Raw genomic sequence first — 22,553 nt, 5'->3', positions numbered from 1 at the left:
GCTTGACAAGCCAGGGAACTCTTAACAACAGCTTGCCCAGAGCCACACGCCTCTCTTCCAGTGACTGAGAGCCCCAAGCAAACAACTGTTCTCTCTTTTTATACAGTCCTTAGCTGCCATCTGATTGACCAAAACTTAGCTACATTAGCTCTGGTCTTAGCAACCCTCCTTAGGGCCCTGAAAGCTTCACGCCCACATTGGCTTAGCACCTAGTAACTAGGGGTTTGGGGCCTACTTAGGAGCAAAGATCTAATCAGACCTCTCTTGGTTGGCCCCACCTGGAGCCCCAGCTGAAGCCTATTCAATGGGCAGCAAAGATCTTTTCACTTAGTGATTGCCTTTACATTTGGTGGTGGCAGCACGTACCAGGCTGCCTCTCCTTCGGGTTGCCATACTGCTTCATCAAGGCTGACTTGCTTACCCTGACAGTGCCCTTATGGTATCACCACTGACCTTGTGTCTGACCAGAGTTTTGCTGTTTCTCATTGTTTACATACTGTTTGGTTCTACTTTCTTTGATCTGCATCACTTCATACAAGTCTCCTATTTCTCTAGTTTGTCTTGGGTTCACTCTAGCACCTAAATTCTTCATTTTCGTCATTCTTCATGGCACAGTCATTTCATTACATTCATATCCATTAATCAAGGCTTTTTATTAAGCATTTATTGTATGCTTATTGTATACTATGATTGGTATTTGGAATACAAGTACAAAAGTGAAACGATTCTTGCCCTCAGGGAGCTTTCATTGTATACATACCACGGTTCAGCCTTCCCCCAGTTGTTGAGCATATTTTTTGTTATCACAAATCATGTTGCTATAAACATTTTTGTACACGTGGGTTCTTTTTTGTTGTCCATAGCCTCCTTGAAGTTATATATAACCTTAACAAAATAACTCTAACAACTTACTTGCTCCGTGGCCCCTTATGATCTCTTTTCTGTCTGTTTATGAAGTTTTTGTTTTGTTTGGGGTGAGGGGAGTCCCATTGGGTTATGTTCCATATTCTTTTAATTCTGTTTTTGCCTTTCTTGCTCCAGGTTGAGGAATATAAGATGTGGGAACATAGGATTTAGAGCTGGAAAGGACCTTAGAAATCATTTATTCCAACCCCAGTATTTTATGCTTGAGGAAACTGAGGCCCAAAGACTTGGCTAAGTTAATAGATGTGAGATTTGAACCCATGTCTTCTGACTAAAAGTCCAATACCCTTTCCCATTATACTATACTGCTCCTCTGCCCCCAATCCTTACTTTGTGTTAAAGGCAGTGATTGAGCAAATGATGCATGAGGAATGGAGAAAAAAATCTAGCTCAGCTGAAAAGAAAGTATGTGGTTAGGACTAATAGGGAATGAAGTTAATGAAAATGGAACATTTAGAGATGAGCGATGAGGAGACATTTATTCCTTCTGTAGTAGTCTTAGGCATTTGCTCTAATTGTCTTGGGGGTCTGTCCCCAATCTGGATCAGTGGGCTTCCCAAGGTCAGGTTAGCTTAGCTTCCTTTGGAGAGCTATGCAGTTCTTCGTCAAAGTGTTCTAGATATTAGGGTCTAAGAAGAAGAGAGGAGTCCTTAGAGGACTCTCCAGACCTTGCGCATTGCTCTAGAGGTCATTTTCATTTTAGGGAGCGGTGATGGCTAGCCTGGACCTGACCTGACCATCTCTTAGCCTGAATGATTTTTCTATTCTATTTGCTGGTTGGGTTTTTGTGGCAGACATCTGGGGCTGCAACTGTGTGGCTGTGTGACATCTGCTTCACCTTATCTCTACACAGAATCAGAGAGAAGGGGTATTCAGCAAATATTTATTAGCCACCTGTCATTTGCCTACCATTATACTATTAATATCTAACATTTATGTAACAGTGCTTCATTTTTTTCAAAGATGTCTTTCCAGATGATCTTGTTGAGTACTCACACCAGACTTGGAAGGTGGTTTTATCTCTGTTTCATAGGTGATTTATTTCATATAGGTGAAATGATCTGCCCGAGGTCATGCAGTTGTGTCAGGCCCAGGTCTAGAAACCCTGTTTACTGACTTCGTGTTCTTTTCAATACACACAATGGGCCCTGTGGGAGATGCACAAGGTAGACATTGTCATTTCTGTCAACTCCTTGAGGAGTTAAAAGTGTATAATTGGGGAGATGAAACCATATGCTTTGAGATATGTGAGCTACAAATTGGCAAAAATGATTTTAAAAAACCCAGTAATGGTCAATGTCGGAAAGGTTAGGGAGAGCCAGAGAAGTGAAAGAATTATTGGTGGAACTGTGAGTTGGGAAAACCCAATTCTGGAAAACAGTTTGTAATTAGGCAGAGAAAGGGACTGAAATGCTCATACTTTTTGAATCTCAAGAGATTCCACTAGGTTTAGAGAAATGCATAAGGAGGTCATTGGCAAAATGAAAAGCTCCATACACTCAGTTATTGACAGTAGCACTTTTTGTGGTAGCAAAGAACTGGAAACAAAATATATTCTCATCAATTGGGGAATGAACAAATAAATTGTGGAATGTACTGGAATATTACTCTACAGTAAGAATTGAAGAACATGATGACTACAGAGAAGCATGAAAGGACTTATATGAACTGATACAAGGTGAAGTGAGCAGAGCCAAGAAAACAATATACACAGTGATTACAATATGAATGGAAAGAAGAATCACCAAAAAGCAACTGAAACTGAATGTTGCAAGATTACAAAGACCAAGGTTGGCCCCAAAGAAGAACAGTTAGAGGACACCTCCTTCCATCTCCTTTTGAAGAGGTTGGAGACTTCTGTGTGTAATATCACATATAATGTCCAGGGATTTTTTTTTTAATGTGTTAAATTAGTTTTGCTGAATTTTCTACTCATCTCTCTCCTTTTAAAAATTTTTAGTTCAGTTCACTTCAATAAATGCTTAATAAGGACCTACTATATGCCAGGCATTGTGCTAAACTCTGAGGATACAAAAAGGCAAAAGAAAGTCCTTGCCCTCAAGGAGCTTACAGTTTAATGGAGGAGAGAATATGCAAATATATACAGAGTAAACCCTATACAAAATAAACAGAAAATAATTAGAAGGTGAAAGTACTGGAATTGAGAGGGATTAAGGAGGGCTAGTTATAAGACATCTCTTGGGGAGGAGAAGGGGCACAGGAGACAACAAAAACAAAAAATAACCATTAAAATCTATTTTTTAAAAAGAAATGAGAGCCACTGCTGGAGAACACAAACTCATGAACTGGACTCTGGGAGGGACCTCAGAGGTCATATAGTCTAACCTCCTGTCATGAGTAGGCTTCCCTTCTACAACATCTCTGCCAGGTAAACATCTAATTTCTGCTTGGACACCTCTGGTGAGAGGGAGCTCACTATTTATTTTGGAGGCTTGTTTCATTGTGGAACTGTTCTAAAACAGTTTTTTTCCTTTATAATGACCCATTTACCCAAGTGTGAAACCTCTGAGTCACCTTTGACTTCACCCTCTACCTCACCCCACAACCTCCAAACTCTTCTCAGATTCATCCTCTCCTTTCCACTGTCTTCCTTTAGGACCTTGCACCAGAGCTACCCCAGCTTCTGACATCTACTGACTGTAGGATCCTAGAACAGACACTTAATCTTCTCAGTGCCCTCAGGCAGTTTCTGACTTTAAAATGCCCAGGAGGGGCCTATCTGTGCTGGTAGAGAAAGTTCCTCAGCTGGCTCTCCCTACACTTAGAAAATTACAGGTCTCTTTTTTTAAAAAAAAGATAGCAAACTAATTGACCTTCCTGGTGGTTCTTGACCAGTTTTGTGTCGTATCATGTCATTTGGACAGTCTGGTAAAGCCAAGGGACCCCCTTTCTCAAAGTCATGTTTTTAAATTCCTAAAATAAAATACATAGGATTGCAAAGGAAACCACTTATATTGCAATACAGTTATCAAGTTTTTAAGTTCACAGACACCAGGTTAAGAAGCCCTGCTCTATTCCATTCTGTATATTCCTGTTAGGTTAATCTTCCCAATGCAGAACTCTGATCATAACATACACCTGTTCAAAAAACCTGCATTGGCTTCCCGCTGCCTACCCAGTAACGTCCAGACTCCCCATGCTTTAGTTTACCCTTACCTTTTCTGGCTTCTCTCATTGGATCATAGGATCAAGAACTAAAGGGGATCTTGGATATTTTCTATTCCAGCTCCTTCATCTTACAGAGGGGTAAAGAGATCCAGAGAGAGGTTAAGGAATTTGCCCAACGTCACACAGGTAGCCAGGCTCAAAATTTGAATCCAGGTCCTATGACCCCCAAATCCAGGGCTCTTTAATTCTTTTTTTCCCCCCAATTAACAAAAACCTACTTTCCCTCCCACTGCCCTCCCTCATGAAAGAAAATCATATTGTAACAAATCATTCATAACAATTATACATCATCAAGCACGTGGATTGGCCACCTCCAAAAAATCTGCATTAAGTCCATCACCTACCTCTGTGTCAGGAGGTGGGTCTCCTTTCGCCTTGAGTCCTCTGGAATCACAGTTGGTGATTGCATTGATCAGAGTAAAAGTCTTTTAAAGTTGTCTTTACAATGCTGCTATTGTACAGATTGTCCTGGTTCTACTCGTTTACGTCAGCCTTCCTTTGTTTCTTTGAAACCATTCCCTTCATCATTTCTTACAATATAGTAATCTTTCATTATGTTCACAGACCATGACTTGTTCAGCTATTCCCTGACTGATGGACATCCCATGAGTTTCCCAGTCTTGCTACAACAAAAAGAGCTGCTATAAAGATTTTTGTATGTGTGGTTTTGTTCCCTCTCTCTATTTCATCTCTTTGGTATATATACCAAAGGGTATATTCCTTTTTGTTGTTGTTGTTGTGTCTTTACAATAAGTGTTCAGTTCTCCATGACCTGGTTTGGGGTTTCTTGGCAAAGATATTGGAGTGGTTTGTCATTTCCTTCTCCAGCTCGTTTTACAGATGAGGAAACTGAGGCAAACAAGGATAAGTGACTTGCCCAGGGTCACACAGCTATTACGTGTCTAAGGCTGGATTTGAACTCAGGTCCTCCTGACTCTAGGGCCAGTGCTCTATCCACCAAGAGCCACTTAGCTGCCTCATGTACAGTTTGGTAACTTTCTAGGTATAGTTCCAAATTGCTTTCCAGAATGGCTTTCCTATTCACAGCTCTTGCAGCACTATATTAATGTACCCGTTTTCCCACAGCCCCTCCAACATTGGCAGTTTTCCTTTTTTGTCAACTTTGCCCATCTGATGGATATCAGGTAGAATCTCAGTGTTTTAATTTGTGTGTTTCCAGTTATTGATTTCATGCATTTTTTTAAAGTGGCTATTGATAACTTAGATTTCTTCCTTAGAAAATAGCCCATTCCTATCCTTTGATCATTTAGCACCTAGGGAATGACTCATTCGTAGTAAGTGTCAATTCCTTCCATGTCTTGTAAATGAAAACCATATCAGAGAAACTTACTACAGAAATCTTTTCCCCAGTTACCTGTTTCTCTCCTAATTTTAGCCACCAATACTTTTTCTAACACTCTGTACTGCTGGAATTCCAGAAAAAGTGGAACACTAACCTTCCTGAATTCACCCTGTTGCTTTTCTTCCTCCCAAACCTTTTCTTATGCTGGTCTTTCCACTTAGAATGCCCTTCCTTCCTAATCTCCATCTGTTAACTCTGCCCAGGCGTCAGGGTCTCCCTCAATTGCTACTTCTTTGCAGCTTTACTCATCTTTTACCCTCTCTTCACTCTCTCCCTCCTCCCCCACTACATTACACTTATAGCATTTCTCTCATGATAAGAACCGTATTCTCCATTTTGCTGTAGCTACTTGTGTGTTCTTCTTATCCCCCTGCTACACAGTAAGCTCAAGGGACTTGAGCTTGTCTTTATTCATCTACCCCCACTCCCAATGCTTGACACATAGTAGGCATTCTACTCTTGAAAGGAGGCCGGAGGGAACATAAGATGATGGGGAAAGAGGTGGGCAGAAAATGTAAAAGGGAGAGACAGAGACATACCAGATAACCAGACTCGCCTGGGGCAAAGGGGTCAGATATAATGCAAGTGATTGATGAGGCCGAAGGGTATTTTAGAAGGCCAATTGATGAGGGCTTTGAAGGCCTGGCTGAGAATTTAGATTTGATCTGATTGATTCCAGAAAAGAAGCTGTGGTTGGGGCTCCGGAGATAGGTTTAGGAAGCAGAGGACAAACCTGGCTTGGTGAATAGGATTTGGTGGAGGCGTGTATAGCAGTTATCTATCTATACGTCTGAGGAGCAGCTTCTGGGCCTGGCCTTACTGCCTGGAGAGAATGCAAATTATTTATATGATGTGATTCAGAAAAGCCTCTATCTGCAAAGACCCAGCCATAGGAGTCCCTCTGGTGGGGATACTGAAGTGTATCAGCTGCGAAAATGATTCCCATTTGTGGACAAATCAAATCATTCTATATAGAATATAGAATAGACAGCCAGCCCACCAGATAGCATGATTCTCCTGACTGCATTTAAGAGGGTGACTTTTTAGGAGCTCCCTAAATGGTTATGCAAGGCCTCCCTGCCCTGTTCTTCTGGTTCCCAGCTTGGGGACTGGGGACAAACTTGGGAGGCATTGTATAGAGAAGTGTATAGATGTTTTCCACACCAGAGAAAGCTGACTTTTGGGTTCTCTCATTTAAAATGTGTAATGGTCATTCAGTATTATCACAGCTTGTAGTGGTCCCCCAAAACTGAGCTCTAGACCAACACCATGGAGAGGCAGCAGCAGAATCTTGGCATATGGGAAATAGCACAGACCTTCTGTAGCCAAGAACCAGCCCTGGGTTCAAGTCTCAGGTTAATCAGCCATTTACTACTCTATGTGAACCCTGACTTTACTCTTGGAACTTGTTTATTCCTTGATACTTGTCCAGTCTATTTCAAACTGTGAAGCACAAAACAAAGGTGAGATACAAAGTGTAAGGTCAAAGACTCTCAAAATGGATCTTTAATTCGTGGTTTTTTCCCTACCCTTAGGACTCCTAAAGGGTAGGTTGAGTCCTAGAGAACAAAATGGCCCCTCTGTTGAACTTTTTGTGTGCTTTCTGTGGACTTCTGGGCTTCTCCTTGAGTTCCATTGCCCACCTTTAATCTAATCACCCCTTCCTTTTAGAATGTGAATTCCTTAAGGGCTGGGACTGGTTTTTCTTTCTTTCTTTCTTCTTTTTTTTTTTTTTTTTTGTCCTCCCTGCCCTTAGAGCAGTATCTGGCACCTACCTAGAGCTTATTAAAAGCCCGTTGATGGATTCCGTGCCCTTCCCCCACCAATATTCCTGGGGCATTGTGGCAGCTGTAGTCAATTAGCAAGCAAGTTTTTAAAATATATATATTTATTTCTTTTTTTAAAATTATGAACTTGAAAAACACTAACATAACCAAATGTTTCTATATACAAGAAAGAGAAGATGACGATTACATATGAAACTGTGAATCTTATATTAAATTCAACACAGTCATACTAATTGCCTTGCTTGTCTGGATCCCCTCATCAAGGTCCTTCTGCTCTCCTCTAGATTTTAAAAATATTTTATTGATGCTCTTAGCTCCCCCCTCTTTTGTTTTAGCATCGATATCAGCCCCTTCCTACCCCTCCAAATATAAATACATTACATGTGTAGTTGGGGAAACAAATCCACATGTTGGCTGGGTCTGTTTTTTAACACGTCTCATTGTGCACTTCAGTCATCTGTCAGCCAAGAGGTAGGAAGCATGGGTTATCATCAGAGTTTATGACAGGTCATTGCATTTATATGAGTGTCTCTAGATGTGTGAATTTTGTAATTTATTATGGAGTGGTAATAATTCATTACATTCATACTCTGTAATTTTTTTTTTACCCATTACCCAATTGGTGGGCATCCACTGTTTCCAGTTCTTTGCTATAGCAAAAGTGCTGCTATGGTTATTTTTGTGCATGTGAGTCTTTATCCTATATCTTTGACCTCCTGGTATTTTGGAATCAAAATGTGTGTACAGTTTAGTGCCTTTTGTGATAGAGTTTCAAATTGCTTTTGAAAGTGATTGGACCATTTTACAGCTCCACCAAAGTCTGTCTTCCCACAGCCCAGCCAACAACTGTCACTCTTTTTTTGGGGGGGGGTCATCTTTTTAAATCTGGTGATTGTGAGGTAGAACCTCTGAGCTTTTTTTATTTACATTTCTCTTGTTAATTATTTAAAGAATTTTGGGGGAAATGACAAGGATTTTTAAAGCACCTGCTATGTGCCAAGATACCCCTTCTTACTCCCACCCCCCAAAAAAAGATGCTCAATGTTTATCTAGAAAGGCAGTAATTTCAGGAAAGAAAGCTCTTTCCTATTTGAAGAGCCTCAGGATTTCTTCTTTTTCTTTTTTTTTTCCCCCTTAAGCCTTGTGTTTGTTTACTAAACTTATCCTGGGAATTTCCACTCAAATGAGCTACCTGGGAATCCTGAGTCTTTTAAGGGAAGGCAGCATTTTCAAAGAGAAAAAGTATTGTCCATGGAGTTGGAAGACTTGGATTTAAGTACCAGCTCAGGAGGTAGAACTAGCTGTGTGACCTTGAGGCAGTCAAGGTTGGCCTCAGTGTCCCCATATAGAAAGAGGTGGTGGAACTAGTTTCCTGTACCATTAGGATGGGATAAGGGGCTGGATTTCATTACTACAGAGAATTCCTAGATGAGGAAACCTCCCCCACTCCCAATAATTCTATTTTATAGTCTTAAAAGGATGCCTGGAACTCTCTGAGGTTAAGTGACTGCCTCCTCTTACTCCCCAGCTCTAAATCAGCAATTCTTTGATCCTACATTGAAACTTGACCACTTAACATTGAAATCTACAATTGACATCTTGACCCAGAATGTAGGAGGGCATCCCTCACTGTGAGCTTTCAAGTCCCCCCAAAATAGGGCCGGACTTGCTTCCTCCAAGTCTCCGGGGTTCGGGGAAGATCCTACCCTGAGCCTTGCTCTCCAGGGTCCCTTTAAGTGTGCAGGCTTGATTTACAGCTGCAGGTCAACAAACACACAGACACACATTCTTTCCCAGGCTCCAGAAAGGAGAGAGCCTTTGAGTGACAGAGAACCATTTTCTGTTCCCTGGATGGCTGCTGATAGCAGCATGGCGGGGACCAGTCTCTGCTGCCTGGCATGCTGTTTGTTTTGAAAACCCCTGACGTGGCTGGTTCTATTCATTCATGGAGAAACACTGACCACCACCCGCATTGGGATATATTCAGACCGGGTTTGATCCCCTGCCAGGATGGTAAGCAGTTTACTAATCCATCAGAACTTTAGCACCTATCCCTGCCAATGCCTTTGACTGGAAAGTTGCTCTGTAAATGACCCATGACAGAGTTGGTGTCTTGGGCTTGATTTTACCCAGTATCGCCCAGCACCAGTACCTACTGCTTCATTGTGTGCATGCTTGGGAGATGGAAACTAACTTTCATATTCCTTGAAATGAAACAGAATCGGGAAAGGCAGTCTTTACAACTCACCCAATCGAGATGAAGCTGATGAGTTTGTTTAAAAGACTCAGGGTCAATGCTGGCTGGATCTCGGGGCTGGTAGAGACTTGGACCAATTTGTGCATATGACGAGGGAAGCAGGTAAACTTTTCTGTCGCAGATCAAAGCATAGACATTAGGTATTCCCATAGCCCTTGAATCTACTTACAATTATTATTGAGTTACTTGATCCTTTATTGAGGGGAAGGGGTGGGGGAATCTCTGGAGCAACGATAATTTTTATGTTGGTCTTCTAGTCAGTGTTTCCTTTGATTTACTCGTCTTTCTAGTATTAGTTAATGAATTGGCTTTGGACCAAGGCCAGACCCCACCCCACTGGTTGGCCCTACTTGACCACAGTCTCCCAGGGTCAAGCCACCCTGGATCTTTGGGGTTCGCATGGCTTTCAGGACCTGCCAGTAAAGACATCTAACAACCCGAAGTATCCTGGTCTGGCACTCTGCACCCCACATTGGTCACCAAAGCTTTCCTGGACTTCTAGGGTGGGGACACTGGGACTTTTTTTTTAACCTCCATGTATTTTTCTGAGGAAAACCCACTCTTGCTGCCTCTGGACCTAGAACCCTGCAAGTTATAAGTATCTTTGATCTGTCTCTGGTCAAGGTTGCATGAGTGCTTGTCTGGATTGGATTGGCCTTTGCTGGTGGCCCCCTTTACTATCTCCCAGGTGCTAGAAGGGAGCACTTGCTATAATTTCTCATTGGATTTCTTGATCATTATTCGATCTGGTGTGAATTTCACATTTTTGCTGGAGTGGGTATAGAACCTGGATAGTTTGTCTCCCATTCAGGCTTCTGACCTTGCACAGGTCACTTGAGCTGCCCTATTCCTGTTCTGCCTGAAACCTTCCTTTATTAAACCTTGCTTCTATTGCAGGAACCATTAAAAACTTCTCTCCCCAGCCCCTTCCATGCCTCCCCTATGTTACTATATTATTTCTACCTGCCCTGCTGCTCCATCTGTCCATTAGCTTCCCATTCCTCTCCTCCCTCGGAACCCAAAGAAGTTCAAAGGTCCTACTGGGACTTGGGACTAGTATTAATAGTATTTCAACTACTTTTCTTCCCTCCAACTATTTCCACAGTTCAAAAGATTAATGATTTCATTAGTAATACTGGTCCCCATCACAAAGTCAGTTCATAGCTCCTTTGTACCTGAGGGGACAGTCTTCGAGGTGTTATTGCCAAAAAAGCATTGTTGTTTTTTTGTTTTGTGAAAAAACTTAGCAAGGTCCTTGGACAATATGCACAGTCTGTCACCGGGCCCGTGGTTGAAGCTTTAAGTTTGATGTAGGACCTGCTAGAGTTTATATGCCACTTGTCCCATCCCTAGAAAATCGGTTACCCTCTTCCCCAAGCTGTGGCATTGGAGGAGGATGTTGACTTTGGAGAGATAGCCTGAGGCCTCAGCCACAGTCTATAACATGGTTTCTATGGTTCCAAATAATCAACAAAAGGGCTTTTGGAATCCAGCCTATCTATAAGTTGGGGACTGACCTTAGGACTCTAAAGCCAGCCTACTCCCCAGCAGGCCTCCAGCTAGTTATATTAAATATGACATTATTTACAATCCAGAAAGGAAGGGAAGTACTTTACTTACTAAATGGCTCCCCATGCAACACTCTATGCAAATATATAACCTGTGTAAATATAAGCTGGTATTCTGTTTGCTTTCCAATTTTCTATGAACTTGCTCTTTGCATTTGAGTTTTTAAGGCTTGCTATCAGTGTTACCTGATTGAAACATATTGAAAAGGCTATATTTTGGCTAATGTTGCGATGCCCTTGCTTACATTGGAGTGTGGGTAGGGAGAATTAGTGGCACAGATAATCCAAAAACAATGGCTTCTACCCCCAATTATATTAGGCTTTCGAATGCTTTGTATGAAGAGTTTTGCTTGTCCTGAGTGGTAGATTTGTTATTTCCTAGGTTTAGCTGGAAGGGGGACCTCAAAGATCGTATAACCCAGGGTTTCTTACCTTTTTAAAGTATTTTGACACCTGTATCTTAATATAATTGGTTTCTTTTATAAGCCTATGTTTTTTACGAATTTAAAGAAATTTGGAGAAGGGGTTCATAGGCTTCACCAGACTGCCAGAAGAGTCTGTCTCACACACACACACACACACACACACACACACACACACACACACACACACACCCACCCACCCAAAAACTCCTGAGCTAATCCAGTCCCTTCATTTTACAGATAAGGAAACTGGGGCCCACAAAGATCATGACTTGTCCAGGGTCACACAGAGGGAGTAAGAAGCAGACTGGCGTTTGAACCCAGGCCCACTTTTTCACTGTACCCAGTGGCCTCCAATTTTCTGCTATTTCATTTGGGCTAATAGGAAAATGAGTTCCCATTTCCTAAACATATGTCAACAAAGCATTGGGTTGCTGCAGCCCAGAAGTGCTAGCTAATGATGGAAGAAGCCTGCCCAGGATTCCAGCTCTGCCAAGTCTAATCTTAAAGAGCTAATTTTAGAAAGTTGCTTTGGGGCCAGTGGAAGGTAGGGGGAAGAAACACAGTTGGAGAAGCACCCAGGGTTCCAATCATGGGTCACAAGCACCGAATTGGAATGTTTTCATTTTCCTTTGAATCCCAGAATGTTAGAGTGGAAAGGGGCCCGAGAGATTAGCTAGTTCAGAGAATTAAAGTAATTTTTTTCCCCAAGAGTGCATAGCTAGCAAAAGGGAGAGCTGGAGCCTCTACATCTCCTGGTTCGAAGTCTGATGATCTTCCTACTATGCCATATCTCTGTAGTGGGTAACCCCGTGCTTTCTCCTGTCCTCAGCAGCCAGTACCTCCACAGCAATTGTAGAAGTTCCCAACATGTTCAGCACTGGAATTAAATAAGGACTCAGGTCACCTCCCCAAAACCTGCTTATATGATGTCTACAATGTCTGCTCTGATGTCACAAGTTGAGGTAGATAGCGGGTAACTTTTGCTGAAGGCATTGGTTGGCTGGAGAGATCTGGCCTTTTCCCTGTTTTAAAAAGTGGGATTTTCAAAGACGTCCTTCCCTGAAGTTAGAAATGACTATCAAGAGGGGGTGAGGGGATTGACTGTTCCAAGTATTGCCAATATTTCCCTCCCCTTCCCCATCCTTACTTCTTAGCAATTGGGTTTTTTTCTGCTCTCTGGGTCTGCAGAGGCTTCTCTGCCTGTAAATAATAAAGTGAGGAGGAAAGGACACTTTTGCAGTAGCTCAGAACTCTGACCAAAGTAGCCAAGTCGTTGGTCATGACTTCAAAAGACTGATGATGAAACCAACACACCTCCCATTTCTTGGCACAGAAAGTAGAGATGCAGAATTAGACCTGCATTCTCAGTTGGCTCCACTATTTTGATTTGCTTGAAGAGTCATATTTTTCTTCTTTACCATACAAAGAATGTTATGATTACATATCACATATACAATAATAATAATATATAGCGTTTACAGAATGCTTGCTTTAAGGTTTGCAAAATGCTTTACAAATATTATCTTCCTCACCTTCCTGAGTTCAAGTGTGGCCTTAAACACTTACTTGCTGTGTGACCCTGGGCAAGTCACTTAATCCCTGTTTGCCGGAGAAGGAAACGGCAAAACCACTCCTGTATCTTTTCCAAGAAAACCCCAAATGGAATCATGAAAAGTCAGGCGCAACTGAACAGTTACAAATATTATCTCATTTTATCCTTACAACAACCCTGGGAGGCAGGCAGTGTTATCATTATCATCACCACTCTTCCAGATGAATAAGTATAGTCTATGTCTAAAAACGTTTGTCTTGTTCTGTACCTCTAGTCCATCACCTTTTTACCTTTCTCTGTTTTGTCTCTCTGGTTTATATAATATTGGAACTAATTTCAAAAGAATTTTTTCTGTATGCCCTTTGCCTCTGGCTCTAGTCGATCCAGACTATTTTCTTGAAATATGGTATCCAGTATTTTTTTTAAGTTTGTTTGGTTATGGTTTTTAAGAATTCTTATTCTTAAATTTTTTCTCCTTGGCCTGATTTCCAGGTGGTAATTTTTGGTAGTAGATACCTTATATTTTCTTCTATTTTTTTCAGTCTAGATTTTGTTATAGTATTTCTTGTCTAATAGTCATGTTGTTCTAAGTTCTAAGCCTCAGAGCGTCAGATACTTGAGTAAGATTTTTTAAAAAATCTTTTTTTCTGAGCTTTTTATTCTCCTACTTCTTTCAGAGCTCTTATTTATAATTTCATTTTTTCGTCTTCCTTCATTTCAAGATATTTTTGTTTTTCTGAGACTGCTTATAGTTATTGTGTTGTTCTCTTATGTTTTTACCTCTTGGGCATCTCTTGACTCCAAGTGTTTTTGTGTGTTGTCTTCCTCATAGCTGCTGTCTCAGTTCTTGGTTTTGGACTTCGTGCTTGGCCCATGAATTGATTCCTTCAATACTCTTGAATGGATGGGTCATACTGTCCTCCAGTCCCTGATTTCCTGTGTTTCTGCTGCTGGCTTTTCCTTCCCTTGTAGTATCTATACTAAGAAAACTCTGTTTTGGCCCCAGTGTTCCAGTCAGGGTGCTAGGGTCTTCCAGCCTTTCTGTAGCAGACTACAGAGGAGACCCAGCCCTTTCCATCACTTTTGTATAGTCTTGAGCTGATTGAAAGAGCCTATTTTTATTTCTTTTTGGCTTTCTTGATCTTGATTCTATCTTGTAGTTTCAGATCTCTGGAGTATATGTACAAGAGATGGGCTTTTCTTGTCTTTCATCTTCATGCTTGAATCTGGAGTCTCCACTAATAAATATGTGTGTATGTATGTATTTATATGTGTATATATATATGTATACACACATCTCAAAGAAGGGCTTCTGCTGAGAATAATGTGGGGGTGTTAAGGGGGTGAAAGGAAAGGAGAAAGTAACTACTGTGAATTATAATAGAAAAAAATTCAATAAAAACTTTTTAATGTGCCAAAGGAAAAAAAAAAGTACTGAAGGGAACACAAAGCATTGTTTTCACTACCTTGTTGGGCTTAGTATGTGTATTTATTTAAAAGAAATCCATTGTGCATAATAAATTTCGTTTCTTACATAATTTTTTTCTGTTCTTTGTATCTTGAAATATTCATTTGTTGATAATTAAGTTTCCAGTTAAAGAAAAAAAAAATTTAAAGGAAATTACTGAGTTGTCACACTCCCTTCAGCCTCCTGTGAGAAAGCTAGGAAGTCTCCCTTTCTATGAAACTAAAGCCTTGTGGTTTTTCAGAAAACAAGTTAACAATTAACCTTCAGGCAGTGCTGGGCCATCTTGTTAGGCAGAACTGTACCTATAAAGTCAGGTTAAATGGCTCCCTCCTCCAGGCTTTCCTGCTGCTGTCTTGGTTACAGGATAAGTTAGTTATCAAAAGTAATATAGAACATTGGCAGCTGAAGTCCAGGTCTGAAGCAGGTGGTATCAGTGAGTATTTTTCATTTGTTTTCCCAGGCTTATTATCTGAAGCACTGCAGACCTTTCATAGAACTGAGGAGGGGAGGAATAGTTAAGATGTAGGTTAGTAGAGAGTGAGGCTGGAATTCTGAGTTATTCAGTCTGCAACGTAAAAACCTGACAATGGCTCCCTGTGGCTATTAAACCCTGAAATGATTATAACTGTGTCACTATTGTGGGCTCTGTTGTGGTACCATCTGAGAGATCCCAGGGGGTCGTTGTCTTGGCTTTTTATCCATGATCAGGAATATTTTGCCCCACTTCAAAGCCGGAATTTTGGGGTCTTTCTCTAGGTCATTGGTGGGGCAGCCAGGAGCCAAGGAGGATGAGAAGGTTCTTGAGAGCTGGACATGACCAGGTCCGGGAGCGACTGAAACAGGATCTCTTTAAATTTAACAAGGTAAGTGAGTGGAACTGAGAGAGAACGGGAGCTGAGTGGATGGGGGGTGGTGTTGGAAACAGGTTCTGGAGAGTGCTATTGTATAGAAATAGCATATTTGCCTTTCAGTTAAATTTTTCTTTTTCATTCCTGAAGTGTGGAAGCTCTCAGAAATGCCTGAAATATGCCCCATGGGTGTTGTATTTTGGGTATTTTCCTGCCTGGGGAAAAGGGTGAGATCATTTTGGTGGGGGAGGGAGGCAGGGAAGCCAGGTATATTCCCCTGATGCCAGTTCAGGATACTGCTGCTTTCATCTGATTGCTTTCTCCTCCTACCTGCCCTTCCCCCCAGCCCCCAACTCTCCCAGTAAAGAGCCTACAGAAATTCAGAAGATTTATGTAGAAGATTACTGAATAGACTTCTAACTGTCCATTGGGGGAATGCCACCTTAGTTACTCTTTTTCTTATAAAGGAAGAATAGACAGGAGTTGGCTATAATGTGCTCCCTATCTTCCTACCTTCTAATTTCCCCAGGAGCCAAAGCCTGTTTATAACTTAAGACCTAGTCTAGACCCGGAATCAGAATCCCATGAGGCCTCTTCACCCCGACTGGTGTGTGGAGAGAGTCTTCTCCCCATAAATAAGAGGGGGAGGCAGTTTATAAGCAGGAGTGGGTACCCCACAATTTGGGAGGTGTTGTGGCATAATTAGCCTGGTCTCTCCCACTTTGATCTAGGCCCTGGGCTTTTCAGGGACCTTCATTCTGTGAACTGCTCTGTTGTTTCAAGTAGATGAAATGCAGGAAATGCAGCTATTGAGGAATCCTGGGATTGCCCAATCACCAGGGTGACTCCGGTGTTTTTGGTGCAAATCCCTGGATCTGGACACACCTGACCTTTCAAGGCAGTGTTATGGTAGCTGACTTTTGTTTGTAACTTTATAGTTTAAACTCTCTTTGAAGGGAGGGATTTCTTTGAGGGCCCCAGCCTCAAAATGCTTGGCTATTTTGGTTAGTTTAGGCCAATTCTTAACCATTTTTTGTATGAGACTGCTTTGGCAGTCTGGTCTGGTGAAGCCTATGGACCGACCCCCCTCTCAGAATACTGTTGCCTACATTCATATATTATTGAAAGAAATGCTGAATTTCAGTTAGAAGATAGTGACAATGTAATTTTTTTTTCCTTATGAAAGTTCAACTTCCTGAAATCTACCCACAGACTCCTTGTCCATGCATCTGGGTTTGAGAAACCCTGGTTTAGGATGAGGGTGGAGAAAATAATTCCTGTCCATGGACCCACCCCTCTTTTGAGTCCCAGGTGATAGGCCTTTGCAAAATCCCTTTAACTGCTAGTCTTTGTTGGGGTAGCCAGGCTTAGCAAAGGTTTTTTTTTCCCCCAAGGGAGGAGGCAAGGCAATGGGGTTAAGTGACTTGCCCAAGGTCACACAGCTAGTAAGTATCTAGTGTCTGAGATCACATCCGAACGCCGGTCCTCCATAGCTGCCCCACTTAGCAAAGCTTTATACTTTTCATTTGATCTTTGCTTTAGTGAGGTAGTTGCTATCTATCATTATCCCTCTTTTACTGATGAGGAAATCGGAGGCTGACCTGATTTTCTCTGACTGCCTCACTCAGCTCCTTCAGATTTCCAAAGAGAAAACTCCTTGAGGGCAAGAACTCTTATTTTGTTGTCATTGGTTTTTTCTGTCTTTTCTTTCTCAGCTGGTGCTTGGTAAGTATCAGTGGCTAGACTGGACCCTAGACTTCCCAACTCCCACACTATCCAAGTAGGGAGAGAGAGAGTAATGATCCTTGGGAACTTCCTTGGACTCATTATTTAAGTGAAAGCAGTTTAGAATATTTGCAGGTATTGAGTACTAGTGGAGGGCAGTACAATTCTACTCTACCTGGGCTAGACAGTTCTTAGGCAAAGCCGTCCTGTACCCTTCTTTTGGAGAGGGGGACAAGGATTATATCTGGAGATTCAGACTTGAGTACTGCCTGTTATTTCTCCTACCTGTGACTTAAAATGGGTAATTTTACCTCCCGGGTCTGCTCCCCAAAGCCAAGCAGTTGGACAGCATCAGGAATTCCTAAACTATTTTTTTGGTCCCCCATGCCCCACCTATTCAATATGAAAGGAAATAAATCCTACAGTTTATCATGCATATACCCATAATAAATAAGCAAAATAAAGATATTTTCATTTTTAAAAAATAACTTTATTCAGTACCTAATACACTATGCACTAGCCCAGCCCCTGGGTCCTTCTTTGGGGCTACACTCTAGGTAGGGTGGGGTCTGTTCTTTCCAAAGTAGAAGTACAGCAGTTTGAAAAGAGTTAAACCCCAGGTGAGGGAGGGCAGGCATTTGACAAGATGGAAAACTCCTTGAAGGCAGGGGCTCTTTTGTTTTTAACTAGCGATTACTAGATGATTATGCAGTTTGTAACTAGGTATGGGAATTGCCCTAGTAAGAAGCTATAACCTGTCTCCCAGAAAATAGAAGAGAAACCAAACACAGAAACCAGCCAAACGGGCTTGGTAAAGAATAAGACATTCTATCCCCAAGCACCCAGATCAGAGCTGCTGGCAGAGCTCTCTGACCCAAGCATAGGGAAGTTCCCCATTCCCCGACCCTCCCTAGGGACCAGGGCTGGGTGGTCTTGAAAGCAGCCTGATGTAGTAAAGAGCCTCTAAGCTTTCTTTTCTCTTCTATTGGGCTCTTCTGGTTGAGTGGTGGGAATTTCTCTTGGCAGAGAGATAACCCAAATGTGGACCACACCAGTCTTATCTCTTTTGCTGTTCAGTCATTTTTCAGTCATGTCTGACTCTTCTTGACCCCATTTGGGGTTTTCTTGTTAGAGTTACTGGAGTGGTTTAACATTTCCTTCTACAGCTCATTTTATAGCTGAGGAAACTGAGGCAAGCAGAAGTTAAATGACTTGCCCAGCTAGGAAGTGTCTGAGGTAGGATTTGAACTTGGGTCTTCCTGACTACAGTCTCTGCTCTCAGTGTATCCAGTGTACCACCTGGCTGCCCCAATGTTAGACTCAATGAATAAAAGCATGATAGAGTATTAGACTGAGGAAGACTTGGATTCAAATTCTGCCTCTGATTCTGTGTTACCATAGACAATTTTCTTGACCTCTCCAATTCAATTCAGCAAGGACTTACTGAGCATACATCAGATGCTCCGCATCAAGGGAGGTTGGGAAAAGCCTCTTGCAGAAGGTGGGATGTGACTTGGGACTTGGAAAAAGCCAGGTAAGTCAGGAGGCAGGGGTGAGGAGAGTTTTCCAGGCATGAGGAACAGCCAGGGAAAATGCAGGGTCTGGAAGTAGAGTGTCTTGTGTGATGAACGGGCAGGAGACCAGTATCCCTGGATCACAGACTATCAAAGTGAATAAGGGGGTAAGAAGACTAGAAAGGTAGGAAAGGGCCAGGTTACAAAGGCTTTTAAAAGCTGACAGACTATTTTACATTTGATTCTGGAGGTGATAGAGGGAGCATTGGAATTTATTGAATAGAAGAATGATATAGTCAGACATGCTGTAGGAAGATCAGTATGGCAGCTGAGTGGAGGGATGGACTGGAGTGAGGAGAGCCCGATGAAGCAGTTCCTGCCTTGAGGGAGCTTATATTCTCATGGGGGAGGGGTGCACCACACAAAATTCACCAGGTACATTTAAATATGAAATACATGAAGTAATTTCTGGGAAGGACAAAGGTCTAATAAGAAGGGCAGTTAACAGTAGAATGGGGATTGCAGAAGATAAGTGTGATGTTAGGGCTGAATGCAGTGATATCGGAGAGATGACATGGGAGAGTATGAAGGAGTCCAGAGAGTAGTGGCCACATTTTTTTAGGGCAGTAGATTACTGCTATGAAGGGCATGCATGACCGTGTTGATTTGGGTGTCAATCCCTGGGCAAGTAATGGAAAATGGGGATGGGGTGCTCTAAGGGGCAGAGGAGCACAACTAGTTTTGCCCAGTCGAGATCAGTGCAGGGATAAGTGGAGTCTTAGGGCCTGACTGGCTATAGGGGGTGAAGCAAAACTTCTGCAAACCTTAAAGTCCTATAATAAATTTCAGTTACTATTAGTAACTAAACTCTGTTTCCTGTGACATTGTGGTAGCTGAGGGATTTTGTTGTAGACATAATAATATAGATTTTATATATTGATAATATAGATATTATATCCATATGTTATAATAATATAGATATGTAGTATAGATGTGTCATCTGTATATTATAATAGTATAATAATAATTTGAGTGGCTGGTGATGAAATGGATTAGAGCCAGGAAGACCTTAACTAGCTGTGTGACCCAAAGCAAGTCACTTAACCTTCAGACCTCTACGTGACTCTCTAAGACTAGAAATTGTAGAGAAGGTGCTGACCTGCTTTGACTGAAGGAAATTTTCTTGCCCCTCTGAGTTCCCTCTGCCAATGAAATAAATCATGGGTTTAGCTTCTACCCCATCCCTTAATAATAACTTTTATTTCCTCATTGACTTGTACTTTACAACATTTTCACATCCATTATATCATTTGATCCTCACCAAAGCCCCGAGAGGTTGGCCGGACAGGTATTATTACCCTGTTTTACAGATGAGAAAATGGAGGCTCAAAGAAACAAGTGATTTCCCCAAGGTAACTCAAGTTAGTGAGAGAATTGGGACAAGTCTTCTAATTCCAAGTTCAATGCACCCCACCCCCAAAGACTTGGCAGACTTCTAGTTTCCTCATATCCTCAGAAAGCCTTTATTAAATACGTCTGCATATAGTCATATGCTGGTCATTTTATAGGCCAAGCCATATTCCCTTAGTCCTTGCCTTCTAGGAGTATAAAGCTTATCTACCATCTTAACTGTAATGGGCCAAATTGCTCTCCTCTCCCCATTCTTCCCACAGGGAAATATGGCATTTATCTTCCTGCCCCCCTTGCCCCCAGGTCTGCTGAATACCTCCTACTTATTGCTTATAATAATATTCCAACGGACTTGCGATCTCATTGATACAGGCCGTCTCTCCGGTTATGCAGTCCATCTGTACCTGACTGGTCAATATCTTCATAAATGTCTATTGGGGGCCCACCAAACATTTCTCTAGCACTGTAGGCTAAACAAAGTGGTTTCCTTAGAACAACCCTATGGGATACATTGTTCAAGTATCCCCGTTTTTTCAGGCTAGGAAACAGAGAGAGTTAAATACTTTTACACAGATAGTTGGGGTAGAATTGGTTTTTGAACCTACGGCTCCTGATTGCCATGTCCACAATTTCCTACAGTAGTAACAGTGGCATTCCTCCTGAGGATGTCCCTGGTCTGTTGTAGAGGAGTTGTTCTATCCCTATTAGCAAAAAGGAAGCCCCTGTATTGACTGCCCTGTTGATAGGTTTATCTAATCAGTCATGAAGACTCTCTCTGGTTACAAGCATTGGATTCAGAGTCAATAACTGTGGCTGTGGACAAATCACTTAACCTTGAAAAGCCTCAGTGTTTCCAGCTCTAAAATGGGTATGATAACTGCCCTACCCGCCTTTCGAGATTGTTGAGAAGATCAAATGAGAGAAGATGTGTAAAACACTTGATATGATAAAACACAAAATGTAAGGTATTACTGCTATTGAAGTCACAGGGCCAGACCCAACTTCCCTCTCCCAAATTTCTTATCTTCACTATCAGTTATAAATGGAATTTGGTACTTAAGATCCAAATTTTTATCTTAGTATATCTCTCTAGTCTAAAAAGGAGCCATAGTCACTCAGGCAAAAAGCATTATTTATTAAGCTCCTATTGGTGTTTGTCTCTTGTTGCTTCTTCTATCCTTTTTTTCTTTGTTGTTAGCTTGATCTATTTGCATCATCTTCTGGGCAGGGGGAGCCCCCTGGGAGCCAGTGAATGTAGAGAGGAATTGTTCTGAGGTCACCCCTAAAGTCAGAAGAATCGCCTCCCTGAGCTCTCCCTCCGGTGTCTGCCTAGCTCCCTTGGTGAAACTGAAAGCATGTCTGGACTGGCTGTGGCTGATAAGATGACAGGTGAACCTGCTTGTCATACAGCCTGTGCTATTTCTGTACAATGGGTGGGTAGGCTTTTGGACTTTTTTTTTTTCTGGCTTTGGGGCAAAAGCCCTGAAGGAGATGGGCCTGTCCCTGCTTACAGGGCGTTCGGTTTCTTTTTGGAGGGGCCTGTCTACCCCGCATGGGCGAGTGGGAGGTGACAACAGGAGAAACAAGGAGCCAGGTTGCAGCCAGCTTGGAACCTGATCTGAACCACACCCAGGACCAGAGAAAGAAAACCTCAGCTCTCCAAACCAGGCTCATCCCCAGGAGGCCAGGCCCCTGGGCTGGGTTTCAGGCTCCTGCTTGCTATTCTCTTCCAACCTTTGAAAAGAAGCTCTCAAATCATAATGGTAGTAGCTATTCATATTTTGCACAGTATGTCACAGTTACAGAGCACACACCCTGGGAGGTATCGTAAGTATTGGCACAGTGCATAGACTAATTGGTTTCTCTGCCTCCAGCTTCTCCCCTTCCCAACCTCCTCCAAGACTAGTAGATCAATATTCCTAAGTTCACAGGTCTGGCCACATCCTTTCTCTGCCTAGAAACTTCATTAATTCCCCAGTGCCTCTAGAATAAAACACAAAGCTCCTCTGCCCTTGAAAACCCTTCATAACCCTGCATAGGCATCTAGGTGACACCTTGGATAGAGTTTGGGACTTGGATTCAGGAAGACTTCAGATCCTGCCTTGTACACTTCCTAGCTATGTGACAGGGGGCAAAGTCGTACCTAACCTGTCTGCCTCAGTTTCCTTGCCTGTAAAATGGAGACAATGGTAGCACCCACTTGACAAGGTTTTTATGAGGACCAAACACAGTAACATGTGTATAAGTCTCTATGTAAAGTTGAGCGATTGTCATTATCATCCTTGTTTTATAAATGAGAAATTTTAGGCACAGAAAGTAACTTGCGTATGGTCATTCAGCTAGCAAACAAGTGATGAAGCCAGGACAGGGACCCTTCCTTGTCTGGCTCCAAATTTTATTGCTTCCATTGCTCCTCATATGCTGTCCCCCTCAAAGGCACGGGGGCAGGTTTGGAGGTACAGCCATTTTAACAGGATGGAGACCTCTCTGGTTCCTGGTAAGCTGAAATGGATTTGGGGGCCC

The 22,553-nt window shown here is 42.2% G+C and overlaps 1 protein-coding gene across 8 annotated transcripts in view; it reads left to right on the top strand.

Moving 5' to 3' along the window:
• The window catches only part of LLGL2 (LLGL scribble cell polarity complex component 2), a 69,093-nt gene that overhangs the window by 12,473 nt on the left and 34,067 nt on the right, over positions 1 to 22,553 (top strand). For 6 of the 8 annotated variants that reach the window (XM_036756388.1, XM_036756391.1, XM_036756386.1 and 3 more), the window contains exons 1-2: positions 9,565 to 9,622; positions 15,290 to 15,396. In XM_036756388.1, the coding sequence (XP_036612283.1) occupies positions 9,607 to 9,622; positions 15,290 to 15,396 (123 nt within the window). In that variant the 5' untranslated portion in view covers positions 9,565 to 9,606. Of the gene's footprint in view, positions 1 to 9,564; positions 9,623 to 14,830; positions 14,967 to 15,289; positions 15,397 to 22,553 lie in introns of those variants that run through there. The other 2 variants (XM_036756389.1, XM_036756390.1) reach the window with 2 other exon arrangements.

This window comes from Trichosurus vulpecula, chromosome 4 (assembly GCF_011100635.1).
Source record: "Trichosurus vulpecula isolate mTriVul1 chromosome 4, mTriVul1.pri, whole genome shotgun sequence".
Taxonomy (NCBI): Eukaryota; Metazoa; Chordata; class Mammalia; order Diprotodontia; family Phalangeridae; genus Trichosurus; species Trichosurus vulpecula.
Note: the sequence above shows the minus strand (reverse complement) of the source record. Positions and strands in the feature narration are given on the sequence as shown.